This window comes from Cygnus olor, chromosome 7 (assembly GCF_009769625.2).
Source record: "Cygnus olor isolate bCygOlo1 chromosome 7, bCygOlo1.pri.v2, whole genome shotgun sequence".
NCBI classification, from domain to species: Eukaryota; Metazoa; Chordata; class Aves; order Anseriformes; family Anatidae; genus Cygnus; species Cygnus olor.
The window spans coordinates 34,968,873-34,993,493 of NC_049175.1; the positions used below are offsets into that span (position 1 = coordinate 34,968,873).

The following is a 24,621-nucleotide window of genomic DNA, read 5'->3' on the forward strand; positions in this document are numbered from 1 at the left end:
AACAATGTGTGCAACTCCTTTTGTTAACAAAAGTGCTTCTATATGTTTTCTTCTGGTAAATACATTTATGCTAGAAGTTCAAAATAACTACATGAGTTAAGATGGGGATGTATAGTGCATATACTGTTTTATTTATATTGATCTAATATATGATAGTCTAAAATCATTGAATAATGCATCTTTGTTCCGTGGGAGCTTGGTGATATTTTTCATTTTCTTTGTTGTCATTGTTCGTTTTCTGTTCCTCCTTCATGGCTGAAACAGGTGACAAGTGATTGATCGCTTCCTGCAGAATATCCTTACTTTCACTAGGAGGAAGATTGCTAAAATAGTACTGAGGTGTCAGCTTCACGAACCTGGTAAAGAAGTAAGACAAAACTAGTATTATTTAATTGAATTTTGAAGTGTTTGGATAGCTATTTTCAGACTTATACAAGAGACCATCAATACGCTGATGCATACAGCTACAAAACTGGTATTTAAACTCAAAAACAAAGCTGTCTGCAGGATGTAGTAATGATTTGTGCTTTCAGTAGGCTTGCTGGGCTTAATATCCTCTGCCTGTGCATCAGGTGATTTTGGTTCATTGTGGTTCAGATCCCAGTACTGCAGATTGAATTAAATAGTAATTTCTCAGGATTTGAACATATTTTTTGTTCAATAAGAGTAGGAGAAGACTTTCTTTCGCTTTCACTTTCTTTCACCACTGGAAATAAAAAAGAGAGGACAGTGAAATGCTTATTCTCCAGTACAAAATGCTTTTTGCAGAGAAGAGGCTGTAGTCTTTTCTTGAATTCCTAAACAGTTGGTATGGAATGATTTAGTTGGCTGGGTACATAAAACATGTCGAGAAAAAGATTTGCTGGAAAATAGCTTTTCAGGAAACAAAGAATTTTCCTGCTAGATTAATCTATAAGTACACAGCAGTGTTAACTTTTCCTTGATTTTTTTTCCATATATTTTACCCTGTAAGAAGCTTTTGCATCTTGTAAGGTGTTTTTTCAGTGGATGAATTGGTAACAGTTACAGTGGCAGACATTGAGGCTCACTCAGTGCCTGAGTCAGTTATGAGACAAAGGATTTCTCAGCTGAACTAGAAGATAGCTACTTTTATGAAAACAAAAAAGGAAAAGACACTAGTTGATTTGTTCTGCAAGCAATGGTCTCAACATGCACATACATCCTTACCCCGTTTATGACTTAAGTTTTGTTTTTTGTGGTAGAGACCCGAGTGAAGAAGTGGTGTCACCATTGTTAACTTACAGATCAGGGGATATCTCAGAGACGACTCTGATGAAATTGTCTTCTGATATACTGAACTCGTGGAACAAAACCCACTCAGGAATTCTTCTGGTGTTATAATATGATGAGAAAGGATGAAGCTGGGCTACTTGCCTGTGTGCTAACATTAAGTAGTTACCTGAGCCATCTATGTCACGAGCAATCTAAAAAAGCAAAGAGTTACCCATTACTTAATTGAATGTACAAGACGCATAGATCAGTGTTTCCCTATTATATTCAATCCAGACATTAAACTTGTTTTCAGATATTTGCATGGGGAGAACATAAACCTATTCCCAAATTTCTGTGGGAAAGCTAGGGACTGAACACTGTGAAATGGGGTTTACTGTTAGGGAGAATGTTGATTTGAAAGGAAACCATCTGCAACAAATACGGACAGGCTTATACAGTAAATGTATGAACTGGGTGGTGGGCTTTGAAGGGTCTATGTAAAAACAGATGTATTCTTAAAAAAATGGAAGACTTTAAAAAACAATGTGTGTGGGGCACTTGAAGTAATAACTTATCTGGAGGAGTCATTCTTGTATTTTTGGGTAGAGCACAGTGATGTACAGGAAAGCATGCCGTCAAGTGGAAATAAAGCATTAATCTTTCTTATTTGTATGCACAATTATAGTTAGAGTACCTCATTTGCTTGAGATGAAGAAAGCTGTTTATTATGTATACCTAAACATTCAACAAGTGTATTCCAGTGTACTTTCACAAAAAAAAAAAAACAACTTCAAAAAGGAAATAATATCTGAGAGAACATTACAGGTTAGAGTTTTCTGAGGTGAAAAAGTCCTTTTGAGTGAAAGGCATGTTGACAGTGTTCTTCTTGCAGCGAAGTATGTGGACTTCATGCTGTGATAGCTGAACACCAGGGAGAAGACTGGAATCAGCTAAAGTGTTTGTCTGATACGGTGTAGAAAAAGGGGCTTTTACCCTTTCTGATGATGAAAAGATTTCATTACCTAACTGAAGTTCTCTGAAAGAATTCTACGTAAGTTAACAACACAGTAAAATAAAACCACGGTATTTTTCCTTACATGCATAAAGTAACCAGATAAGAGAGCTTTCTTAATGTTTAGTATATTTTCTTGTGATCCAAAGTCCGGTTCTGAAATGGGAAGTTCAATACGCCTCATAATCTCTACTAGTTCGGCTCTGATAATTTCTGCCATCCTCAGTGCAGAACAGCTTAGAAAATAATCACGACACCATTTTTCATTACTGTAGTCTGTGGAGGGAAAAACAGTATTTTGGCTTAAAGCACAGTCTTACTGATAGGTACTATTTGCAGAGATACTGCTCTGTAAAATGCTCTGACTGGTACAATAGATTAAACACAATTTAGAGCAAGTAACTGTGTCAGAGCTGTCCAAAATTCTGCTATCAAGAGCCATATGGACAGCTTAGGCTCACTGATCTTGTCTGTAAAGCGAGTGGGCAATACTTGATATCTTCACGTAATTTTATCAAATTTTAGCTATTTTTTAATCAAAATATTAGACATCCCTTACTTGGTATGTAAAAGGTAATAGCTTCAAATAGAATGACTGGCAACTGTATTTCCTGACTTTCTGGATTCAGGCTGGGACACAGAAGTGAAATCATGTTTGTGGAGCTGGTGATCATCGTGTGCTGTTAAAGGACAGTTTCTCTTGGACCTTTCCAACATTCAACATTACTGAACGTGAAACAATCCTGCATTAGGACATCCTGCTGTCCTGTATTAGAAAGTGGAACTGCTGTTCTGGCATGTCTCCTGTCAGCAGAGAAGCTTCTTTCACCTGAAGAGTCCCTGAAAGTCCTTTTGTCTGCTGTATGGTTCCCTGGCTTTCATTTGGCTTCCCGTAAATGTCGTGAAAGTTACAACTTCCAATTTCTTCCCTTAAGCCTTCCTTTTACTCTGACAACCACCTTAACAATTGCTGGGCTGCTGGGAAATCAAGTCCCTCCTCAGCTGGGTTCTTGTCATTTCACATCTGAAACCTGGGTTTTGTGCTCTTATAGCAGGAAGCATCTTTCTGTTTTTCTACAATGTCACTTCAAATGACAATTGTAAAAGTGCTAATGTTGGGTGAGTGCTATTGTTGGGTGAGTTGTGCTGTCCTAGGTCACTTCTAATTAGTTAATAAACAAAAGTTTGTTAGCAAAGGCTGCCATCTTAGGTTTCTCCTCTCCCTGCAAATTAGCAATTCTAGAAAAAGTTCAAAAAGGGTTTATGAACCTAATAGCAACAATGACTGTTCCTTAAAAAAAAAAAAAAAAAAAAAAAGGCTTTATTTGGTCTGACATGGGTACACTTACATTGGCTTGTGGAGTTTGCAGCCGCTTCCCTGAAGGCGTTGAAGACATTGATAAGAGTGAAGTGATCTCCTGCAGGGTGTGAGAATTTTCTCCAGCAAGTAAGAGCAATCTCTTCTGTTCCAGGAGGCGTGCGTAAGAAGCAATTAGGAGCTTAGGAAAAAACAAAAATAAAAAAAATCAAGCTGATAGTTATTAAGATGCTTAGATACATGCACAAACAAGGCGCTCTAGTCAATAACTCCACCTGTATTTGTGTTTTGTTTTTATTTTTATTTTCTCAGTTTCCTGTAATCTTCAATGTTGGGTTGCTGCTGAAGAACTGAGTCTATTAAGATTTCAACAGCAGCTCTTGCAAAAGGGCTAAGTTTGTGTCACATCCATGAAAAAAGTTCTCCTGTTAACGACCTCCTATAATCTAAATGTTCTGGCTACAGGCTTCACAAGCCCAGTGCTCAGGGCCAGCTGGTTTGTGTCACAATGCTGCGTAGGAGCAGAGTGAACCACCAGGACAGGATGGTACGAGCACTTTAAGTTATGTTCATTTCATAAATTATTATATTGGAAGTGGAGAAACAAGATCACAAAGTAATTATTTGTAGGTCAACAGTTCAATATTGTTTATAATTAGAAATTTCCCCTAATTTACTTCTCCACTCTGTAACAAATGTGCATGAATGTAATGAGATAAGAAGGTGCATTTGGAAGGAATGTTCTGTGCATGCTCCGACAAAAGGCTGGAAGTTAATGGGGCATCTGAAGCACAGAATTGGAGTGCTACTTACAAATTTGGTACTTGTCTTTCATTGCATGCTCAAAATCAGGACTTAAGCAGCCAAAGACATTCATTTACTTGAAAAAGCAGGATGTGAACAATACAAGTTTGCCTTCGGATTGTCCCTGTGAACAGACTTTGAAAAAGTCGACGTGTTTTTGGCAGGTGGCCCAAGCCATGCAGTAAGACCCAAATTAGGAGTACCTGTTACCATGGCTGCAATGGTGAGCATTTCATCAACGCACTCGAATTCACAGGAAGCCAGAATCGACTTTGACAGTTGTGGATCCAGGGGAAATTCTGACATAATGATTCCAAATTCAGAAAGGTTTCCGTCGTTATCCAGGGCTGCTAGGTAATCGAGATCTTCCAAAGCCTGCATCAGGCTTTCAGGAGCTAACAAAAAGGAAAAATACTTCAAATTCCTGAGAATGGCTGCATGTAAATGAATGTCTGAATTCTCATTGCAGTATTTCTGTTGTATGTTTTCTATGTGAAAATGATAGAAGTCAACTTCCATTATTTGACTATGAGTAAGAAGCAGTAGTAGTAAATGAGATGAACTGAAGGCTGAGAACATTCAGGAGGAAATTTAAGGAGGAAAATAAGGGGTAACAACTGTAGGGCTGAAAATAACCATTGATCCTTATTCTATAAGAACAGTTTTTGTTAAAAGTCAAGACAATGCTGACTACAGTATTAAAAATAACAGAAATTACTCAAAGAGTACTTATTTCTTTTGTGTGTATACTCTTTAATGATTGGTGGTCAAGTAACAACAGCTCTGAGAAGGATAACCATGAAACCAGGGTCAGGGGAGACGACAAGCATTTACAGGAGTTGTACGTCTTACCATTCCTGCGGGTATATGGAGTATTTGCTTTTTTTTTTTTTTCTCTTTACAGAATTTCTCACGATGCCAGAAGAAAAATGGGAACATAGTAAAAGAAAATGTCTCCCTAGCAAATGGCTGTACTTTCTCACTGTTCACACAAAATGAAATGTTCAATTTTGCCTTACTGTAGGTTATAACTTCCTTATAACCTGTATGAGAAGCGAGAGCAGCGAGGCAGAAAAAATGATGAGTGAGCATAGGAAAATAATTAGGTAGGCTGAGAGACTACTTGGGGGAGAAAAAGAGAAAAATGTAGCAAATAAATGGGTGAATTCGGGCCGCATAGGGTGAGAAGGGAGCACATGTATGAGATGGACTCGAACAGAGGCAAACATGAGGGAGATCATGAGCTAGAGCTGAATATTTAAGGTGGAAGTCTGAACACTGACAGCAGGAGAACAAGGACCAAACTGATGGTTTTCATATCTTTGGAGTCAGAGGAAGGCAAGTGGAGGTCTGCCAGGAGTGTTCAGCGGGGAGTTTTGCTTCTGCATACATTGAACACCAAGCCTTCATGCTAAAGTGGTCTTTTTCTGAAGACTGCTGGAGTATGGACACAATTTAATCAGTTTTGTTCAGTGGGTTATTAAGCTTATTCTGTGAGGATGAGAGTACCTCTACAAGTCATAGGTGTGCATTCCTCATACGGAAGGGGGTGAATGAAAACAACAACCCACAAGATTTGAAGATGCAGAAAATGGCTTATATGCACAGACACAAATATCCCCTTTTCATCAGTTATCATTACATCTCATCGGTTACTTCTCGAGAGACAAAAAGATGGTATTTGCAGTAGCTCTTCTGAACCTCTCAGCTGCATGGGAATAAATAGCAAAGGGGCTTGACAAAGGTTCTATTTTTCATCAAGTATCCTGCTGAATTTCTCCTTTACTTTTTTCCACTATTTTATCTTGCTTTTCTGCATCTGAAGCTGTGGAAGACAGAGTGTTTTTCTGTATATCTTGGCCCCTTTACTATTACTGACTGCTTTCCCCCTACTCCAGTTTAAGAGCTCTTTGTTTTCCCTCTGCGTTGCGGATAATAAACCCCAGTCCCTCTGAAGTTTATGGCAAAAATTGTATTACAGCGGGACTTGCCCCTTCCCCAGCCAAGCATGCACTGGAAAACTGATGACTGCACTGTCAATTTTTTCAGATTTCTGTGGGCTGCTGCCAGTTTGCATATAATTGCCCCAAAATCTCTAAGTTAAAAAAAAAAAATGTACACAAGCAGGCTGTGTGTTTGCAGTTGTATGCTTGTTAATAGATGACTAGAAATCATTTCTTGCTTTCTTCTGCATCGTGAAGATTAAAAGCAAAGACAGCCAGTAAGGATTTGGTAGGTCACCTTTAGCCATAACACCAACCTCCAGGTGCCTGGCCTTCGTGCAGCAATGTCTTGACTTTGGTTTTTTTCTTCATTGACAACAAACTGTTTCTTTATTGTCATCACTCTGCTCTGTAATTAACTGGGTATAATGAATTAAAGAAAAAAGTGAAATGAGAAGCAAGCAAACACCTGTTGTTTTTAACTCTTTTCAGTTAATAATGTAGGAAGGGGAAAATACTTTATTAATTCTCTTTACATTTTTTCTGCTTTTGCAAAACTTCTCCAGAGTGTAAATCTGTTATTCTAATGATTTAATCTTAAAACAGTTACTAGTCATTTTCAGAGAAATTCTCTCATGAGTCTATAAAAGTTTTTCAGTCAAAACTCTTCAGTTTTAACCTGTTTAATTTAATAGTAGAGTTCACATGGGTTTCTGCCTAGAGAGAATATTTATTATCAGACATACAAGGTGCAATGGAGTAAGAGGTGAACCCTTGCAAAAGCTGAAGCATCTGAATAGAAAATACTTAAGATATTTAAGGAAATGAAAAGTAACATCTGATGAAGAATGAGTGTCACTGATAGGAAAGAGTTATCAGTGACTGAAAATACAGGGAAATTAGAGTCGTCATTCAGACATATAGTAATTACTAGGAAATCAAGGAAAACTAATTTCCAGAAATCAACAAAGTAGTTTGTGCCATAAGTTACAAAATATATGGTTATATGGCAGTCAATTTCAATTCCCTGATAGCATCAGTAATTTGCATTTTTATGCACTAGAGTTAGTTGCCTCGAGATTTATAAGCACAAATTACTTCCCAATTTTGCTATCAGTGTTACATTAAAAAAAAAAAAAAAAAAGTTGACTCCTAAAGTTGTATAGTGTTAGAAAAGACAAGATGGTAAAGTAGATTAAGCAGGTGAAGGAATAGTAAGAAAATGAAAATTGGAATAGGGGTTTCGTATATTAGTCTGCATTTTGAGGCACAAACTCAGTCAATAAAAAGACATTGTAAAGGCAGCAAATGCTCATTTAAGGGTTCTTCTAGATATTATTCTTATATTAATGTAATGTAATTATATGTAGTAATGTCATTTAATGTAATGCATGATAAATAAAATTAGTATAAATGCTTAAATATGGAAAGCTTTTCTTTAAAGAACGACCTGCATCGTCTTATAATGATGCAAGCATCATTATTTTTAGGGCCGCTGCTGCCATGGAGGCAAACCGCGAGGCTTGGTGACTCAGCTGCTTTCACAGGAGCAAAGTCAAAAAGAATCTCTCAAGACACATCCTGTACTTTCAACAAGAAGCTGTCACATCCCTGGAAGTTTGAAAGTTATTTCCTTTTCCGATATTTTCTTTCCCTTGCCTGTGTTCTTTGGCTACTTAAGGCTGGATTGCTCTGGACTTGTCTCAGGGAAGCTGGACCAATTTTATTAATTACACATCCTACTGGTGATGATCACACGTGGGCTTTGTAAAGCAAATGCGTAGCTAAATGTTGTTGTTAGCATTGAAATTGTTTATTGAGGGTTTCAAGCTAACTTAAAATGATATTCTTAGTTTCACAGCTTTTTGCAGCTTTGACATGAACAGAGTAAGCTGTTTCTAAAGGTAGCTGCACCTTTAATCTTTTCCGTATCACATCCTACACAGCAGAAATTGAAGCCCTTACTGGGTAATAAAATAAATATGAAAGTGTTACTCTTGTTGCATAAGGAAGCAAATAATTTAGTGATTTGCCCAAAGTTCTATAAAGAATGAGTATTAGAGATAGAAATGAAAGGTACAGTTCATGATTATTAATAGTCCATTGAACTGGCATATCATGCTTATCTGGAGGATCTAACTTGACAGGTCCTGTGTTCTCATCTCCTACTCAGTGAAAATTTTGACTGTCTAAAATACCAATTTCTTGATAGATCTTCCCTTTCCACAGAAATAACTGTAGGAAAGTTAGAGCTGAAGTGGATGTCAGGGTAACTCTTAGAAAGTTGGAGCTGAAACAGATGTCAGGTGAAGGGACATTGTCTTTAAAGAGCTGATTCGCTGCCTGGCAAACCACAAGTTTTTCCAGTTTCTATTAGGTTTAACAGCATGAAGAGCTGCCAGAGTAATTACTGCAGGGAGACCAGCTCTGAGGAATGGCGTTTTCTGTTTTTGTTTGTTTGTTTGTTTTTAACATTACTCTTTGGATAACGACCTGAAGATATGGAGAAATCTAGTGCCAGGTTTTCTTTGAATTATGCAAAGATTTTTTCTTGGTATTTGTTTCTTAGGACAAGCTTCTGTGTGCAGATTTCATCTTGAATCTCTCTTTTTTCCCTGTAACTTGTGAGGCTCGATTTTTTGTATGAGTCTGTTACGCTCTGATGCTACCAATTCTATAGCTATTATTTTGAAATTATAGTTATAATTGATCATTAAAATTCCTTTGCCAAACTCATACTTTGTAGCCTTTCTATTCCTGCTTATGCTGCTGCCTCACGCCTCCGAGCTGGCTGGTAATGGACCCTGCTGTGTGTTCTGCCAGAGGGGACAGCCAGGATATGGGGGCTGACCTGTGTTTTCCTGACATAAATACCCTGAGTTACAGCCACGCTGCAGGGGTAACAGTGAGCGTGAAGGAAGTCAGGTTTCTTTCTGCTTTGTGTCATCCTCAAGGCATGTAGATGACTGTGCAACAAGCAGTTATCCACAGAGTATAATTTAAAGAACGTCCTCTAAGTGTGAAAAAATATTTAATATTAATAATATTTAATAATTAATATGGTTTATTTTGTTACTCTTTACTGAATGACGTGAGCTTAGTCTAGCTTTAACAGTACTGGGCCACCCCTCCCTGTTTTGGGGTACCCTCTGTGGGGCAGTGGTAGCAGCTCCCTGTTCGAAGCAGTTGGCTGCATGCAGCGTGCTGTGTGCTCCGCTGTTGGGTGCCCAGACTGCAGTACAGAATACAAAGTGTGTGGCCATATCTACACTGTCAGAAAGCTTTCCCTTATGCGATATGTGATACTATTTAATCAATCAAGTTCAGAAATTAAAACATAAAAGAATCGACAACTGAGCTTAGAGTAACAAATCTGCCATGAAGTGCTCTCTGTTGAGCAGACCTTGTGTGGCTTCTGTCTTTGACACGCTCTGTTTCTAATGAAAGAGCACACAAACAAATTTTGTCTCTGAAACGATTTGAAATGATGCACATTTATACAACTCCTGTTCCTATGGATATTCTAGAAATACCTGCTCAGTGGAGTTACAATAGCATAGCTCTCAAATGTCATGGGATCCATGGCCATCAACAAATATTTTAATCTGAAAATTGCTTATGATAATTCTGCACAAATGCAGAATCTGCAAACTGCTTTCACCTTGATTTCTTACGGAAATTTTACATGGCTTAGTCTTTATACTGATTTGCATAGTTTAAATAAGGATTTTCCAGTGATTTACAGTGATGCATAACGTTGCAACAATCTATGTGAAAAGAGTTCTTTTCTCCCATTATATAACATAATAAAGATCTAGCTGATTAACTGATAAACATGTAAGGACATCACTATTATAGTGGCACAGGAATTCAAATAATGCACTTCAGAACTGCAGTGCCAAATACATTTTCATATGGCTCATGAATTCTAAAAAGGGTAACAAGTCTGCTGCATTTGCTCATCTTGATTATAGCATGAATTAAATGCAGCAGCTGTAAGCCTGACATGTTTGTTGCTCTCATAATGCAGTAATGAGTCAGAGTTAATCCAAGCTTTTATTTTTTTTCTGGAAGAGCAGCAGAAAAAGAAAACCTTGTGCATTATGTTGTTGAACAGAAATAAAATATTTTACTGAGGTAATTTCTGTTTCTTTGCTTATCTACTATATGTTCACTAATCTGTGTGCAGGGAATGGGCTGTGAAGAAGTACTTCATACAATTGGCAGAAATTCTTTCCATATTATGCATCTTGCATTTTTTCCTTATAAATGAATTTATTTGTACATTTAATTTATTTTCTGTTTGCCAGATCATGCCCATACATTTCTCTGACACTTCAGTGAAGTCATTTTGTTTAGGAGAAATTCACCTTTGATTAAAAAAAAAAAAAAAAAAAAAAAACACAAACACAACCCTTCTCCTTCTTCCATTGCAAAGAAAACTTGAGAATGTTAGCTGAACAGAAATGGTGCATGGGCAATCCTGTGGCACGTTGTTTCTGGGAGTGAGCATGACAGGGGAGCTGCAACACATTTGCTCCCTCTGCTCAAAGGGAAATCAAGGAGGTGAAGAGCCATTAAGTAGTCAATCTCAGGACAAACTATGCGGGGGAAAAATAGGCTATTTCTGGTTTTAGTACCTATATCCAGCAATTGATTTGGCAAAGTCAAATGAGAGCATACTGAAATATTGCAGTGTCTTTTTGTTTTGTTTTGTTTTCCAGTTGATCTTGTACCCTGCTTGGCTGAGGGTGGGCAAAACGGCTTTCATTTTGGGAGCTTTGTTGCTTATCTTCTCCACGCTATGCTTGTATACCATCTTGGAGACCTCTCCTCATCTTCTTCAGCCTTCCTCATCACTGCAGGTTTCAGAAGAATTATGCAACTCAACTTGAACTGCTGCAAAAATAACAAAGCTTTCTTGGGAAGCTCAGATCTCTTGCACAGGAGAGGATGCTTTCCATCTCTGGAAGCTGTTTTCTTCACCTCTTCTGCAACACTCCCCTGCAATTTGCAATCCACAAAGGTCTAAAAACTACTTGACCTTATGACTACTGATGAAAAAGCTGCAGGGCTGTAATTTAACTGGGACCAGTTTAACTTCACGGTGTGGCTTTAATCAGTCCCTGGCTCAGCTGGGTGCTGTCGTGCTGCTATAGCCACCGCGGCACCAAGTGTGCAGGTTAGGGCTCTGAGCACAGATGAGGGACCTCGGGCTTCCACAGGTACAGCTCATTGACCCAAAGCTCCTGGGAGGATGCAGGGCCCAAAAGGAGGTCTTCAGTGCTTGAAAGCTTGACATGTTTTGAGTTTGTTGGCCGGTGCAGTGAGATAACTAAACCCCTTACAAATATCCTTACATCAGTAGTCCTGTTTCTTTCAGACAAACCTATTTAGCAGCAGGTATTTGAAACTGTCTGTATTCTGACAGGGTGGCTTCTACAGACATCTCTGGGGAGCTGCAGTAGGAATACAGCCCAAGTTTTAGTAGGAAAGAGGTTGTTTGCCCACTAAGAAGCAGAAAGCCCCAAGGCAAATAAAGTCATTGTGTGGTCTATCCTAGGATAAACCGGGAAGAGTTTTATTACACAATTAAAGCAGTGTTTCAAATGTTTGATTTTGTGGGGCCATGAGACAGGAGGACCAGGAACTTCTGCAGACTTTGTCATCCCATTTCAGTTAACCCCCTACAGTGTTTGTGGGATTTTTTTTTGGTCAAGCAATGTATCTAACATTCCTCACGCTGTTTCAGTAATTCCTCAAATTTCTCAATACCTTGAACTCACACTTTTCATCTAGTTAGCAAAAACTTTTTCATATTTAATACCCATCCAAGTAAAGCTGATGCATTCATCAAATGCCTTTACGATTTTGTACACATCAGCAAGATCCTTTCTTCAGCTGCATTATCTCAAAATACAGACAAAACTTAGAATTCGTACATCTGTGAAATCCTTAAATGCCTCTAGCGTTTCGTTGTTACTGAATACCAACTCTGTCTCCATTGTGCTTTTAAATCCAAAAATGCTGAATGTTTTTCCTAGTGTAACATTACTAATTCTTTCTACAGTTCAAGAACAGCTTTCTTCATATGCAGTAAACGCAATAATATATTTTAGATTTTTATTTCTATTTTATTTTTAGTAAAACACTTTCTAAATTTTAGTGGAAACCAACTCTGTTCCATAACCATTTTCCATGAAGGTTTCCTGTATTCAGCACAGGAGGTGACACTCGCAAGGCCAAAATACTTGCTGATTCTCATCAATCTTCAACTAGTTACTGCTCAAGAGGGCAATGTTTTTTCACATTTCTGTTAGGTATGCTTTTGCAAAGCAGATAGACGAGGGAAGAGCAAAATAAATTCCACTTAAAATTCCACTTGGAATGTAGCACAACACCCAACAGTGGGAATTAAACTTTGTCACTGATTAATTAAGGTGCACAAGATGTGAAGGGCAAGTGTTTGTTCTAATTCCATGCATGTGTAGAGAGAAGGGGAGGACAATATGAAAGGTCTTCCTATTTGCACTGGAAAATTATCATAAATGAAACTAGCAACACATCACATGATCTCCAAAACAATTTTATCAGTGGTATTTCCCTCACTGTAAATAGCTTCAAATCAACAGCATTTGCAGTGGTACTCAGATTTTGTGGTAGGTCAGAACAGAGGAGAATTTCCTTTTGTAGAAAAAGCCCCCAAATATGAAGTCAGTAAAACAAAAAATAATAATAGTAATATAAAGCAACCACTTTCTTTGCACTCTTAACTGAAAATTCAGCATATTTCCTGCCTAATATCGAAAGTTTATTTGGGTTTATTTTATAAATAATATTGTTCTTAAGCAACAGTTTATGGTAAATTTCAGGTTGGAGATGCTGGAGGATAAGAAGATAGCTGAATTCCTATAAATGTATCTCCAAGGTAACAATAGTAGTTTATTTGGGTTGTAAACTTTTGATTAAAGGAATGTATTTTGTTTGGTATCTGTACGATGCCTTGTACAATGGGACACAAATTTTCCTTGTGGGCTCCAGGAAAATAATATGAAACCTAGATGAGAAGATATCTGGAATATTGATTTTTCTTTTTTTTTTTTTTTTTTTAATTCCAATTCCATTCAGATACTTGATGGTCTTTTTCAGAGCAAATGGTTCATAGTGGGTACCCTTCTTCTAAGTGCAACTATTGCACTATGAACTGTTGTTCTAGTAGGTAAGTGGTAAAAGCAGTGGCAATGATATTACAAGTACTTCAATAAAAACAATACTGTGAATAACAGGGCAAAATTATTCTTTAAATAACCACAAAAGTAATATAAACTATATGGAAAAATGGTGCATCATCATTACCTGGCCTACTTAAGAAGTCGCAGTGTCCTAAGCCTGCTATATCCATCCTCTTCAGGAAGAGAACCATGCTAGTCAGGTTTGATTCCTGTATTTTGGCTGGTAAATCTGGTTTCATTTCTTTGTGTGTAAATTCTTCAGGATACAAGCAGAAGAGTTTTCCTGGAAGAGTTTTCAGGAAAATTACTTTGTTTGCATTGTCACATTGATCCTATTAATAATTTAAGCTGATGGGTTTGCATTTTGAGCTAATAATTCTACCTGATGAAGACATGCCCAGAATTTGTTTATGCATCTCTTCTTGGCTTTTGCTGATTGGCTGCATTATAACAGAGTCTGCTCTGATTCTAGGATTGTACACCTTTAAATGAAAGAGATATTAAGCATCAGATAAGTAAGTGAAGACTACAGAAGTATTGGTCTGTACTGCATTTTTGTCTAGGTTATTGAATACAGTGTGTAATAACAGTTTCATTTCTTTTTATACCATATATTTCACCAGCTAGGAAATGAGAACAGTCAACACTTTGATAAATTGACAGATGCTTAAGTTTTGCAATAGCTCTGTAAGTATTCTCTAAGATGGATGTCTTTTTCTGAAGAAATGTAACATACTAAAGCCCAAAAAATGTATCTATGGTATCACCAAGAAAAGCATCAAAAAAGTTTATTTCTTCCAATGAAAGAATCCCAACACTGCCTGATAATGTTCTGTTCCATAGCTCCAGATTTTTGTCTTAACACTGAAATCTGTCAGTTCAGTAGGACACAAGGACTGTAATGAGGATGTGCAAGGTCCCATTTTATTTATTTTTTTCTTAATTTTACATTTATTTTGATTAGAATAAGGAGCTGATTTACTCACATTTCCAACCACCAGCTGATGTCCATAAGTTTCTGTACAATATGGCAAGAGCTGGGTAAGGCATTTTTCTAGTCAAGTCATCTGATTCAACCTTGTCTACTTTAAGCAAGATTTCAATCAAAAGATAAAATGTGCTTCAGTGCAATGGACAAATTTATTTTCCACTGGGTAAATTCATTATATAACCCAACTGCAAGACTTATGTGGGATTTCCTTCTGCACAAACGTTTGCCTAGATTGAACTGACTTCCAGCCATATGGATTGAATGTAAATTTGATTTGCTGAGGAATGAATACTAGAGGACTGAGCTTCAGCTGTTATGACAAAGTAATTGAATTAAAGGGTAGAAACTGTGTAATTGATAAAGGTGATTTGACAGCCATCAGGACTGTGTTGAAACTGATTTGTTCCCATCACTTCATATTTTTGATTCACAGAAATCTGGAAGCACTGACTTCTACTTTAGGCTTCAAATTAAAGTGGAATTGAGATTCATCTCCATCCAACTGAAAATGGAAGTGAAATTCATTTCAGTCATCCACCTGAAACAACAACTGTAGTTCAGAAATAACTGGGTTATGCATGGCCTAATTGAAAACTGTATTTAGACTTTTGTTCCTCCCACACAAAAGTATGACCATTTTTTTTTCCTTGATTTGAGGCTGAGTTAGTTTATAACCCCAAAATGAGAACCCTTAAAAATGCCAGTGTTAGACACTTATCTTTTTCTTTTTCTTTTTGTAATGAAAATGAGAGGTAGTGTTAGTTCCCAACCCTTTGCCTGAACTAACCCTCCAGGTTAATCAGCATTAGTCATCCCTGTTTGAAAAGTTTAGGAACACTTAATTTCAATTTGGGTGATTCAATAGCAGATTATGTACAGAACCTCTGATATTGTTCCTTTTGCCTGTTACTGGAATATTTATTTTGTCTAGCAGAAAATGTAGGGCGGTTATAAAGCCTGTAGTAGTGCAGCTTTCCAGCTCATGCAGTGACTTGTTCCTACAGAGTCACTCATTTGTTAGGACTTCACATCATTCTTTTTTATAAATGAAACAAGATCTAGTTTTGCTGCTGCAGTAGTTCTTCCCAGGATGGGATGGAAAACAAGAACTGAGGACATAGAATGAACTGTAAAAGGTCTTAATTAAATAAATTGCGATGTTTTGAACTACTTGGATGGAAGCACATATGCAGATGGGGCAGAAGCAACTTCAAAAAGAAGTGGTTTCCTGTCTGAGCCCCTCTTCTGTGTTACTTAATTTGTGGCACTGCACTGCTTACACAGGAATTAAGGAAATAAGGAATAAGGTTAATCTACTAAACCAGGTAAACTGCCAGCAGGTAGCCAAGAACTAATTGTATTTTGCTCTGTATTTAAGAAACTGAAGACATACCAATGTCTTTGGAAGTTATTTACCTTTTGGTAATTGAAATGTTAAAAATGTTATACAATCTGATTTATGAAAGAATGGAAATATATATATATATATTTCTAGAAATCATTTGCACCAATTATACCCTTCCTTTTCCTGCACTCTGAAAAAAAAATCTATACATTGTTCATTTTTGGCATCCTGATTTTAGTTAACTTTACTAACCTTTCTTCTTTCAACACCAACATCAATGACAAAGGTTACATTTTTAATCCAAATCAAAGATTCTCCAAAGCTTGTGGTGAGCAGCACTTTTCTTCTGTATTTTTTGTAGCATTTCTGCTTGTCTTGATTTGGCTTGGGGATTAAGTCTCTTTTTGTGGGATATAAAGGAACTGGGATGAGTTCTCCAAGGTCAGGATTTAAATTAGACTGTTCCTGTCTGATAATTTGGTAGGCTTTTTCAATTTCCTGTAATCAAGAGAAAGATTATTTTTTATGATGAATGTGAAAAACAAATATCAATATTTAAAACATTTTTTTCTAAAATGAACTTTAACTATATATCAAACTATAACAACATTTAAATCTTACATGAATGATCATCACAAGACAAAACCAGAATGGAACAGAAGTATGTATGAGAATTCAACAAACATCTCCACTAAATGTAGACCATGGAAAATCTGGGCTGTTTTTTGAAATGTCTTTTTCTCCTGTTCAATTTCCTTAACAGTTCTCTCCAGCTTTAATCTTATCCAAACCAACCTCCAGGGGAAGGCAGATGTGCATTAATATAGTACAGGAACATCAAGAATGAGGAATTATGAAATGGCCTCTAACCTTTATGTATATAGGACATGTAGGATGCATCCACATCTGTGATTTAGTTCTGAAAAATGGTTATTTTGCTGCAAATTTGTCATGTGTGCAGGCCTGGGAATGCTGTAACAGATACTCAGGTGAGCCATTGGTGAGGCTTGTTATATAAAACTTATATAAGTTTTTATTGTGTTTTCTTAGTTAATAATAAATTTCGTGAAGACTAATAAAGTAAATAAAATGCCCCTAAGGTACGTTACTGGAACACCACCTTTAAAAACAGTTACAAATTCAGAGGTCAAAAACAAATTTAAAAAGTTTTTTTTTGTTTTGGTTTTGTCTTTTTTTTTTTTTTAATAGAATGATTTACCTTATGCATGACTTTTAATAGGCATAGACTCACTCAGTTTGAAAGGGATTTTTTTTTTTTTTAATTTATTAGTAAAAATTTTCAAAATTGAAAAAACACATTGAGCTCCTCTTTGGGAGTGACACTACATCCATAGTAGTTACAATTACAATATTCCATAAGAAATCTTATAAAAATATGGCAATGACATCTAATAGCAAGGCTGGCACCAAGACAACACCAAAAATGTTAATGCTCTTGGTTTATTCACATTTTTGTTCAGTAGAAAAAAAAAAGTTGAGTGCTAAGGAACAGTGAGCCATTAGCAAGCTGAAACTTTAAATCACAGTTAAGCAAGAACACGTGGGGTATGAACTGTGGGGTAGCAATTCGTAACAAGAGTTTTGTTCATCACGAGAGAGAAAACTAAGTAGTCTCTTCTCAGCAATAAATGAATTATTATTTTAGTATTGTGTGGGGCTTGCCTGTCAGAATTGTTTTTAGCAGAAATAAAACTTTCTTCCCAGTACTTCCAAATGGAAAGACTGTGTTTTCTCTCTAACATTATGTATTGTAATCATAGGAACTGATACAGGGAATTCATTAATGTTTGCAAAATTTGTGTCTAAGAAGCTTATAACTGATTATTAGCATCATTAAAAATGTTACATATCCATCTCCTTTTTTTTTCCAATGAATAGCAGTACAATCAAAAGAAAAATACAAAACCAAAAACCCTTGGGTAGTTCAAAGTAATTTATCTTTGCCTGTGAAAAGTCATTATCTCACAAATCTGGAGCTATGAAAGTTAATTTGTTGTTCTAAAGCAGATTTAATTTCACAAAGTGGAAGGATGGAGACCACTATCAGGAAATTAAAAATAATAATAATTTAAAATAATTCCAAATTTTAAAATGTTTATTTGAATATAAGTGATAGGCACATTGGTTTGATGGCTATAAAGTTTTGTGATTTTTTTTTTTTTTTTTTTGAGAAGGACCTAATTATGCAATCCTGACAGCAATGAATTTAGAACGTCACTTTAGGGATTCAGAGATGTCACTGTTTAGAACAGCTAAATCCATATGGATTCCTGAATTATCTGTAGCACCTCTGGAGTGGCATTTACCTCCTGCTGTTGTGTACACAAATGGTAGGGAAGTTTGCAACAGTAAACGAGAATGCAAATGGAAAGACCTTGTAGGCAGGTTTAGGGTAAAAACATTCATGTGAAGTAGGATGTTTATGCGAATTGGACATGTCCATTCCTGCCAAAAAGGGATAAAATAAAGCGTGATAAGCCCAATGCCAGAATGGGTTGCAATGCATTAACTCCCTACATCTGTGACTCCTGTCCCTGTATGCCACATTTGCAATTTTTTGCATCACACAGGAAGAGGATGGCTTTTCTTCAAGCCTACAAAAAATTGATTCTTAGTTTACATTATACACATAATAATAGATTCATAGGGTCATTTGAGTTAAGACCCATAAGATCATCACGTCCAACCACCACCTAACCCTACCAAGTCCACCACTAAACCATGTCCCTAAGCACCACAGCCACATGTCTCTTAAATACCTCCAGGGATGGGGACTCTACCACTTCCTTGGGCAGATAATGCAGCATTATGTATACAAAAACACTTTTGCAGAAAAAACCAAACCAAACCAAACCAAAACAAAACTGAAATGAAGCTGTTGGCAATGTCCAGTGTCTTAAATTCTGGCAACAAGATACTTATAGGTCATATAAAAACACAGATGTAAATTTTTCTTGGTTAAAATCAGAAATCCTAGAATGAGTTAATAACTTACTTGTTCACATGCCAGGAAGATCACAATGTCACCCTTCTCTTTTGAGTGGTGTATCTCAAAGAGCAGTCTCAGTGCAGACAGAAAATGGTTTTCCTGAATGCTGCAGGAATATACAACCTCTGCATGGTGTTTGCTTTCCACTCTTATGAAGGGGACGCTGCCGCAGTAATTCTGCAGTCTGATGGACATGTGAGGTGCAGTGAGTATTACCAGCCTCAGTTCTGGTCTTGATATCAAGACACCTTTGAGAATGCCAAGTAACACATCAGTTGGAACAGTTCTTTCATGCACGTCATCCAGGATGATGACTCCATAGGAGTTTAGAAGAGGAGCAGACATCATTTCCCTTTGCAGCATATCATCTGTACAGTATCTGCACCATACAAACAGAAAACTGCACAAAGTTTCTTGGAATATTCAGGTTTGACTCTAAGAAATTAATTCAAGGTCTTGGGGACAGCTTTGTTCTTTCTGTTCTACTAAGAAAGATTTGATAAGAATGAATACTGCCTATTTCGTAGACAGTATCAGTCTCATCTTCCTCTTTAAATCCTTTTTAAGTGGCTAAAAACTCAATGAAAGTCAATGATGCTAAATGGCACTATAGTTGAAAAGATGCTCTAGGCAAAAGAAGAAATAATTCTGCCCTAAAATCATAACTTATATTGCTTTTCATCTTCCAAACTATCTAAGCATATTGCATGCCATAACTAATCCTTAAGCTATGAACTAATGTTTTCAGATAAGGAAATGAAGGTGTACACACACACTTGATGTACTGCCAGAACCAAGACGAGAAATTAATTCATACTGTAAGGCCTTCTCCACTTTTTTTCCTATTATTCCTGCTACTCAAATTTTTTACAAAGGATATTATTTTTTGCTGTGTTGCTCAGTAGGACTTTGAATTTTCTTGAACCAGGTTTCAACATGTGGAAGGATAGGACTCATCTCCCTTTCACATCAGGTGCAGCCGCAGGAAGGCATGCTGCTGGGTGAGGGGTACGCAGCTCTCCATGAAAAAGAAAAGACACACAAAAGGAAGAGCAGTGGAACTTGATTTTCAGAAGTGGTGAGTACCTCGCCTGCACTGGAAATCAGGGGGAGCTCATGTCGCTGGGAAAAAGGCTCAAATTTTATAGTCATATATATATTAATATGCTATATTAAGTAACCTGATAAAACAAATCTAGCTTTCAGAGTGGCTCAAAATCTGGATCCTTGTGTGGCTGCTTTTATTTATCCATATCTGACATATTATGTACATTTCTTATTCCTTAAAAATCTTCCTTAGTGCTTTTCTCATTACTGAATACACCCTTTTCTAGACATGATTTTTTTATTTTTTTTCAGTTAGACAGCATTTTAATTGCTTTTATATTCTGGCTTTGCTTTCTCTTATGGCTACAAACACTCCTGGAACACAGAGTAAGAAACAGTCGAAGGATACAGAGCGTACTGAGACGGTTAAAGAATTTTTGCTCAGATGCTAGCGTTACCCCATTTAAATCTCTACTGCAATTAAATACAGAATACCTCTTTCAGACCTTCTACAGTTTATTGGCTAATCGCAAAATCTCCAGTAGTTATATTTTAAAATATTAGAAGCAACTTTACAAAGCAGTGCTTTTCGTTTTGGTTTTCCCCATTCTGGATACAAAACACTTTTGCCACAAAATCACTGTTCACACGCAGATGTTGGGATGTCTGTCTGTTGTGTTAGTGCAGTGGGGCTGTGAAGAGCTGAGGACTGGGCTGCTGCCCACTGCGAGCCTTTGCAGCATCCTCGCAAAGAACTGTAAGGCACGCACTAGGCTGAAGGGATGAAACACTAAACACACGAACCTCAGGATGGTTTCTGTTGTACAGCAGCATTCAAACGGGACGAAGTACCCCACTTCATGGCCGAGGCTGACATCCATCTCATCGGCTGCGCGCAGGGCCAGCCAGACGGCTGTCTGCTTGTGCACCTGGGTGCACACCACCACGCCGTGCCGGTAGCCAGAGGACAGGCAGTACTCGGCACACCACTGGGGGATCTATGTGTAAACAAGAAAACGGGCATCTTCAGTGCTTAACACGTTTAACAGAGGCTGTAATGCAAAAGGAGAAGGCTGTGGAAGAACTGAATCAACCTGAGCACCCGGCGCTTACTCTCTGCCCGACTAAGGGCAGATGAGCTTCTCCTGGCAAAGAAATTATCCACCAGCTAAATGTCAAGAGTCTGACTCTCTTAAACGGTCGAGAGTTGGAGTGACATGAGCTGAAAGGTCTATCTGGGAGTTTCTCAGCTGGACTTGGATTAGTTTGAATACATTGCTGAGGAGAGAATATATTGCATCTGGGAGCAGGTAGTACAGGCAGTGTTACTGTGAGCATCTGCTGACTGAGGCTTCTAGCTGGCTTAGTGCTAACCCTGCCCCTGCGGTGCTGTATTCAGGTGCTTGGCGTGAGAAATGTGTCCCAGGAGGAGGAGGATTTCAAACTGATAAATACCTGAATAAATAAATAAATGCAACTGCAGATTAATTACTTTGCAAACAAGGTATCTGAAGCTGAACTGTTCCAGAAAGTTATGCGGTAGCTCTCTAGCTTATATATTTACAGTAGAAAATCAATACTGGAAAATACTAAATCATGTGTTATTGCTATAAGAATGTACAATTTCATTGTAAATATTATTTCAGTGAAACTATTAGGTTTCAAATCCCTTGCTTTACTTAACATATGTAAACTAGATGTGACAATATCAGCCACATAAAATTTATTTCTGTATAGTTATTTGTGTTTATAAAAATGGTTAAAAGGCCAGTAATGTATTACATCTTGTTAAACCGGTTTTAGGACAATTGAAAGAGCTGAAGGTTGTTAATAAGCAGTTTATTATTATACAAAATTTATTTTATATAAATCACAGTCAATTACAGGGGGTGAAGACTTTCCACTCCAAGAAATATTCCAGGCCCCCAGGCGCTGTGTGCATTTTTAATGGAAACATGGGAATTCTCAATTGAAGGATAATGTTTCTAGTTCCATATGTGATCTCTAGCAGTGTCCAGCATCAGTCTCTGACAGGTATGAGAAGCCCTGCAACAGTAAACTATCCTATAGCTTTACATGCAGGAAAGTTTCCTCCTAATTCCCAGCCATAAACACTCATATTGTGGCTGATAATATTTGCTTGACAATTCTCTGCTTATTGGAGTAACAGACTTAGGTTGTTATATACATTATTATAACAGTAGAATTTAATAGTCCTATCGGATATGTATATGTTTGGAATCAACTATGATCTTGGCTTTAGTGATGCATTTCCCATTAATTCTGTAAATCGTGTGTTCTTGAAAAACCATTTGCTCTTCGCTGGAGGAAGGGGCTATGGCTTCTCCCTGAGAAACAGCCCTACTGATTTCAGTCCTTCATTCCCTGAGAACTTCTCCACCTTCTCTTATGAACTGCCTGCAAATCCACTGTATTTCTTTCCTGATATAACATTAGCCAGAACAAAACCATGCTTTCCAAGTACGGATATGAGCTGAATCCAACAGAGGTACTGCAGAGTTTACCATTTCCACTTGACGTTCAATGTGATGATGGACAAAAAGAGGAAGAAATGACAAGTTTAGTCAATACAAGGGAGGAGATGACAAAATTTTCCAGCTGAGCAAAATAGCAGCCAGCAAAATGCCAAAGGAATGATTTACTGATAAAATACTAAAGCAACTTGAAATAAGTCCTAGACTATTTTAGACTTAGCCTTGGCCTCTCTGAAGACAGTGAAAATGCACCTGTAACATCAGTAAGGAAGGATTGTATTTGATATGTTCTGTAACAGATTTGAAATTATATAGTTGATAGGTTTTCAAGTTGAGATGTGATGTTATATACAAACAAAACAAAAATTTACAGTACATGTACTGATAGATACAAGAATATTTTATACAGTATTTTTTTCTCTTTATATATTTGGTTCTGAATTTTAAACTACAGTAGTTAATGCACATGCTCCTCAGCCAGTGTTTAGAAGGGGTTTGATATTTTAAAATTTAGTATTTAGAATGTAAAAAGTTGTAGTTTGAGATTGTTGTTAGTTGTTTTATGACACTGTAGTAGACAATCACAGGCTGAAAATTATTATTCTCCAGCGCACAACTTACCCCGAAGCCTAAAAGACACCATCAACTATGTAAAATGGCTTTTATGGAGAAACATAAAGTGTCAATTGCCTGTAAGCATTTGCAGAAACTTATTCAAATATGTATTTTTATATATGTTTTACATCTATATTTGACTGATTTTTCTGTCACCTTTAGTACTTTACTCTCTCTGGCCTTAACACCTCGGATTACAATAGATGACTGCACATCTGTTTTTACACACAGGAGTGCTAGACACCAGTACAGCTGTGTGTCTGCACTGCAGCTGAACTCTTCAGAACTGGATGCTGTTATATTTTATATTACCATGCCACACAGCACTCATTGTAGCAACAGCCCACTACTAACCAAAACCAGACACCAGGATAACATAAATCTGGATATTGGTGCATCTAGTATAAGTGAATAGTAAATTGAACACTTTTTTTTTTTTCTATTTTAAAAAATTGTGCAAGTAGTAAAATATGAATAGTATCTCTGAGGAGCGTACAATAATAAGTGTTCCAAAAATAAGAAAAGCTCAACAAAGTATTTTCTAATACTCACCTGTGAGCTCTTGCCAGTCTTAGCATCTCCTGACACAATCAAAATTTGATTATGAAGCAAACTTTCCATAAAAGTATATTTCACTTTCCATACTGGAAGTTCTTGTCTTTCTTTCATAAGCTTATAATAACGGGAAGAGTAAGGCAAGCCATCAAAAGGATTAAGCTGTAAATCGTCTCCAAATTCTAGTATTTCCTCTTCATCGCCATCACTGCAGTCAAGCAGTTCCGAAAAGCAGTGGATCTCTGGAGAAAATGTGAAAAACTCCATTTTTCTTACATATACTACACTCAGCAAAAGCACATTAAGGATGACGGAGGGAGCCCTTTGTACTGATAGGTCACGCAGGCCCTGTAAGCCCGAGGAAATCCATTCCTGCTTGCTTCAGGATTAGTATTTCGGCTGAAAAGTTGGGCTGAAGTTCAGTCGCGGGGTCCAGCTGCCTGCTTTGTTCTCAGATGGTCCCACTCCAAGTTACTTAATAACACAAACAAGCCTCAAAACATATATATTTTAAAATTGGCCCAAGTTTCAAAATACCGGTGACTGCACCAAAAGACGTTTAGCAGTAGCAGTTTTTGCACTTAAAAAAAAAAAAAAAAAAAAAAAAGCCAGACCAGAAGTAACAGCCAATGTGTTTGCTGGTGCTCTTGCCTGCTGCTGCTTGGCTGGGCTGGAGAATAATTGGGACGGAGCGTGCTGAGCCTGACCTCTGTGGCTCCTGCCTGTGCCCAGTGGCTGTGAATAGGAGCCGCAGGGTGGTTATAGTCCCCGTGGGACGGTCATGTGTGCGGCTAATCCCGCCACAATGGGCCTCACCCCTGGGCACAGGGGCCGGGAGCGGGCTGACGCACAGAAACTGATGCTGGAAAGCATCTGCCAGGAGCAGCCAGAGGTTTGATGTTATACGCAGTGTTTTAGAAAGTCGTAACGTGTCTTTTTATGTAGCCTGTGTATTAACTCTTCTTGGAAGTCCTTTAGCAGCCTTTGCTGTAATTAAAAATCTAGAATATTTTTAATACAT

General features: G+C 37.4%; 1 protein-coding gene across 1 annotated transcript; it reads right to left on the minus strand.

The window, feature by feature from the left end:
- Nucleotides 1-88: 88 nt before the first annotated feature.
- On the minus strand, nucleotides 89-23,867 carry DHX32 (DEAH-box helicase 32 (putative)). The gene is made up of 11 exons (XM_040564062.1): nucleotides 23,598-23,867; nucleotides 20,740-20,933; nucleotides 18,895-19,267; nucleotides 16,131-16,376; nucleotides 13,925-14,024; nucleotides 13,667-13,825; nucleotides 4,571-4,762; nucleotides 3,595-3,744; nucleotides 2,331-2,560; nucleotides 1,264-1,445; nucleotides 89-356 (listed from the first exon to the last, which is right to left on the minus strand). Exons 1-11 carry the CDS (start codon nucleotides 23,865-23,867, stop codon nucleotides 164-166), a joined length of 2,289 nt encoding a protein of 762 aa, XP_040419996.1. The 3' UTR covers nucleotides 89-163.
- Between the last annotated feature and the right edge of the window lie 754 nt (nucleotides 23,868-24,621).

Coding starts and splice junctions, on each gene's coding strand:
- DHX32 (XM_040564062.1), bottom strand. CDS start 23,867: ATGGAGTTTTTCACATTTTCTCCAGAGATCCACTGCTTTTCGGAACTG. Junction 13,826..13,924: donor TCTGGGCATGTCTTCATCAG/GTAGAATTATTA, acceptor AAACTCTTCCAG/GAAAACTCTTCTGCTTGTAT. Junction 1,446..2,330: donor TATCTGGTTACTTTATGCAT/GTAAGGAAAAAT, acceptor TTGCTTTTTTAG/ATTGCTCGTGACATAGATGG.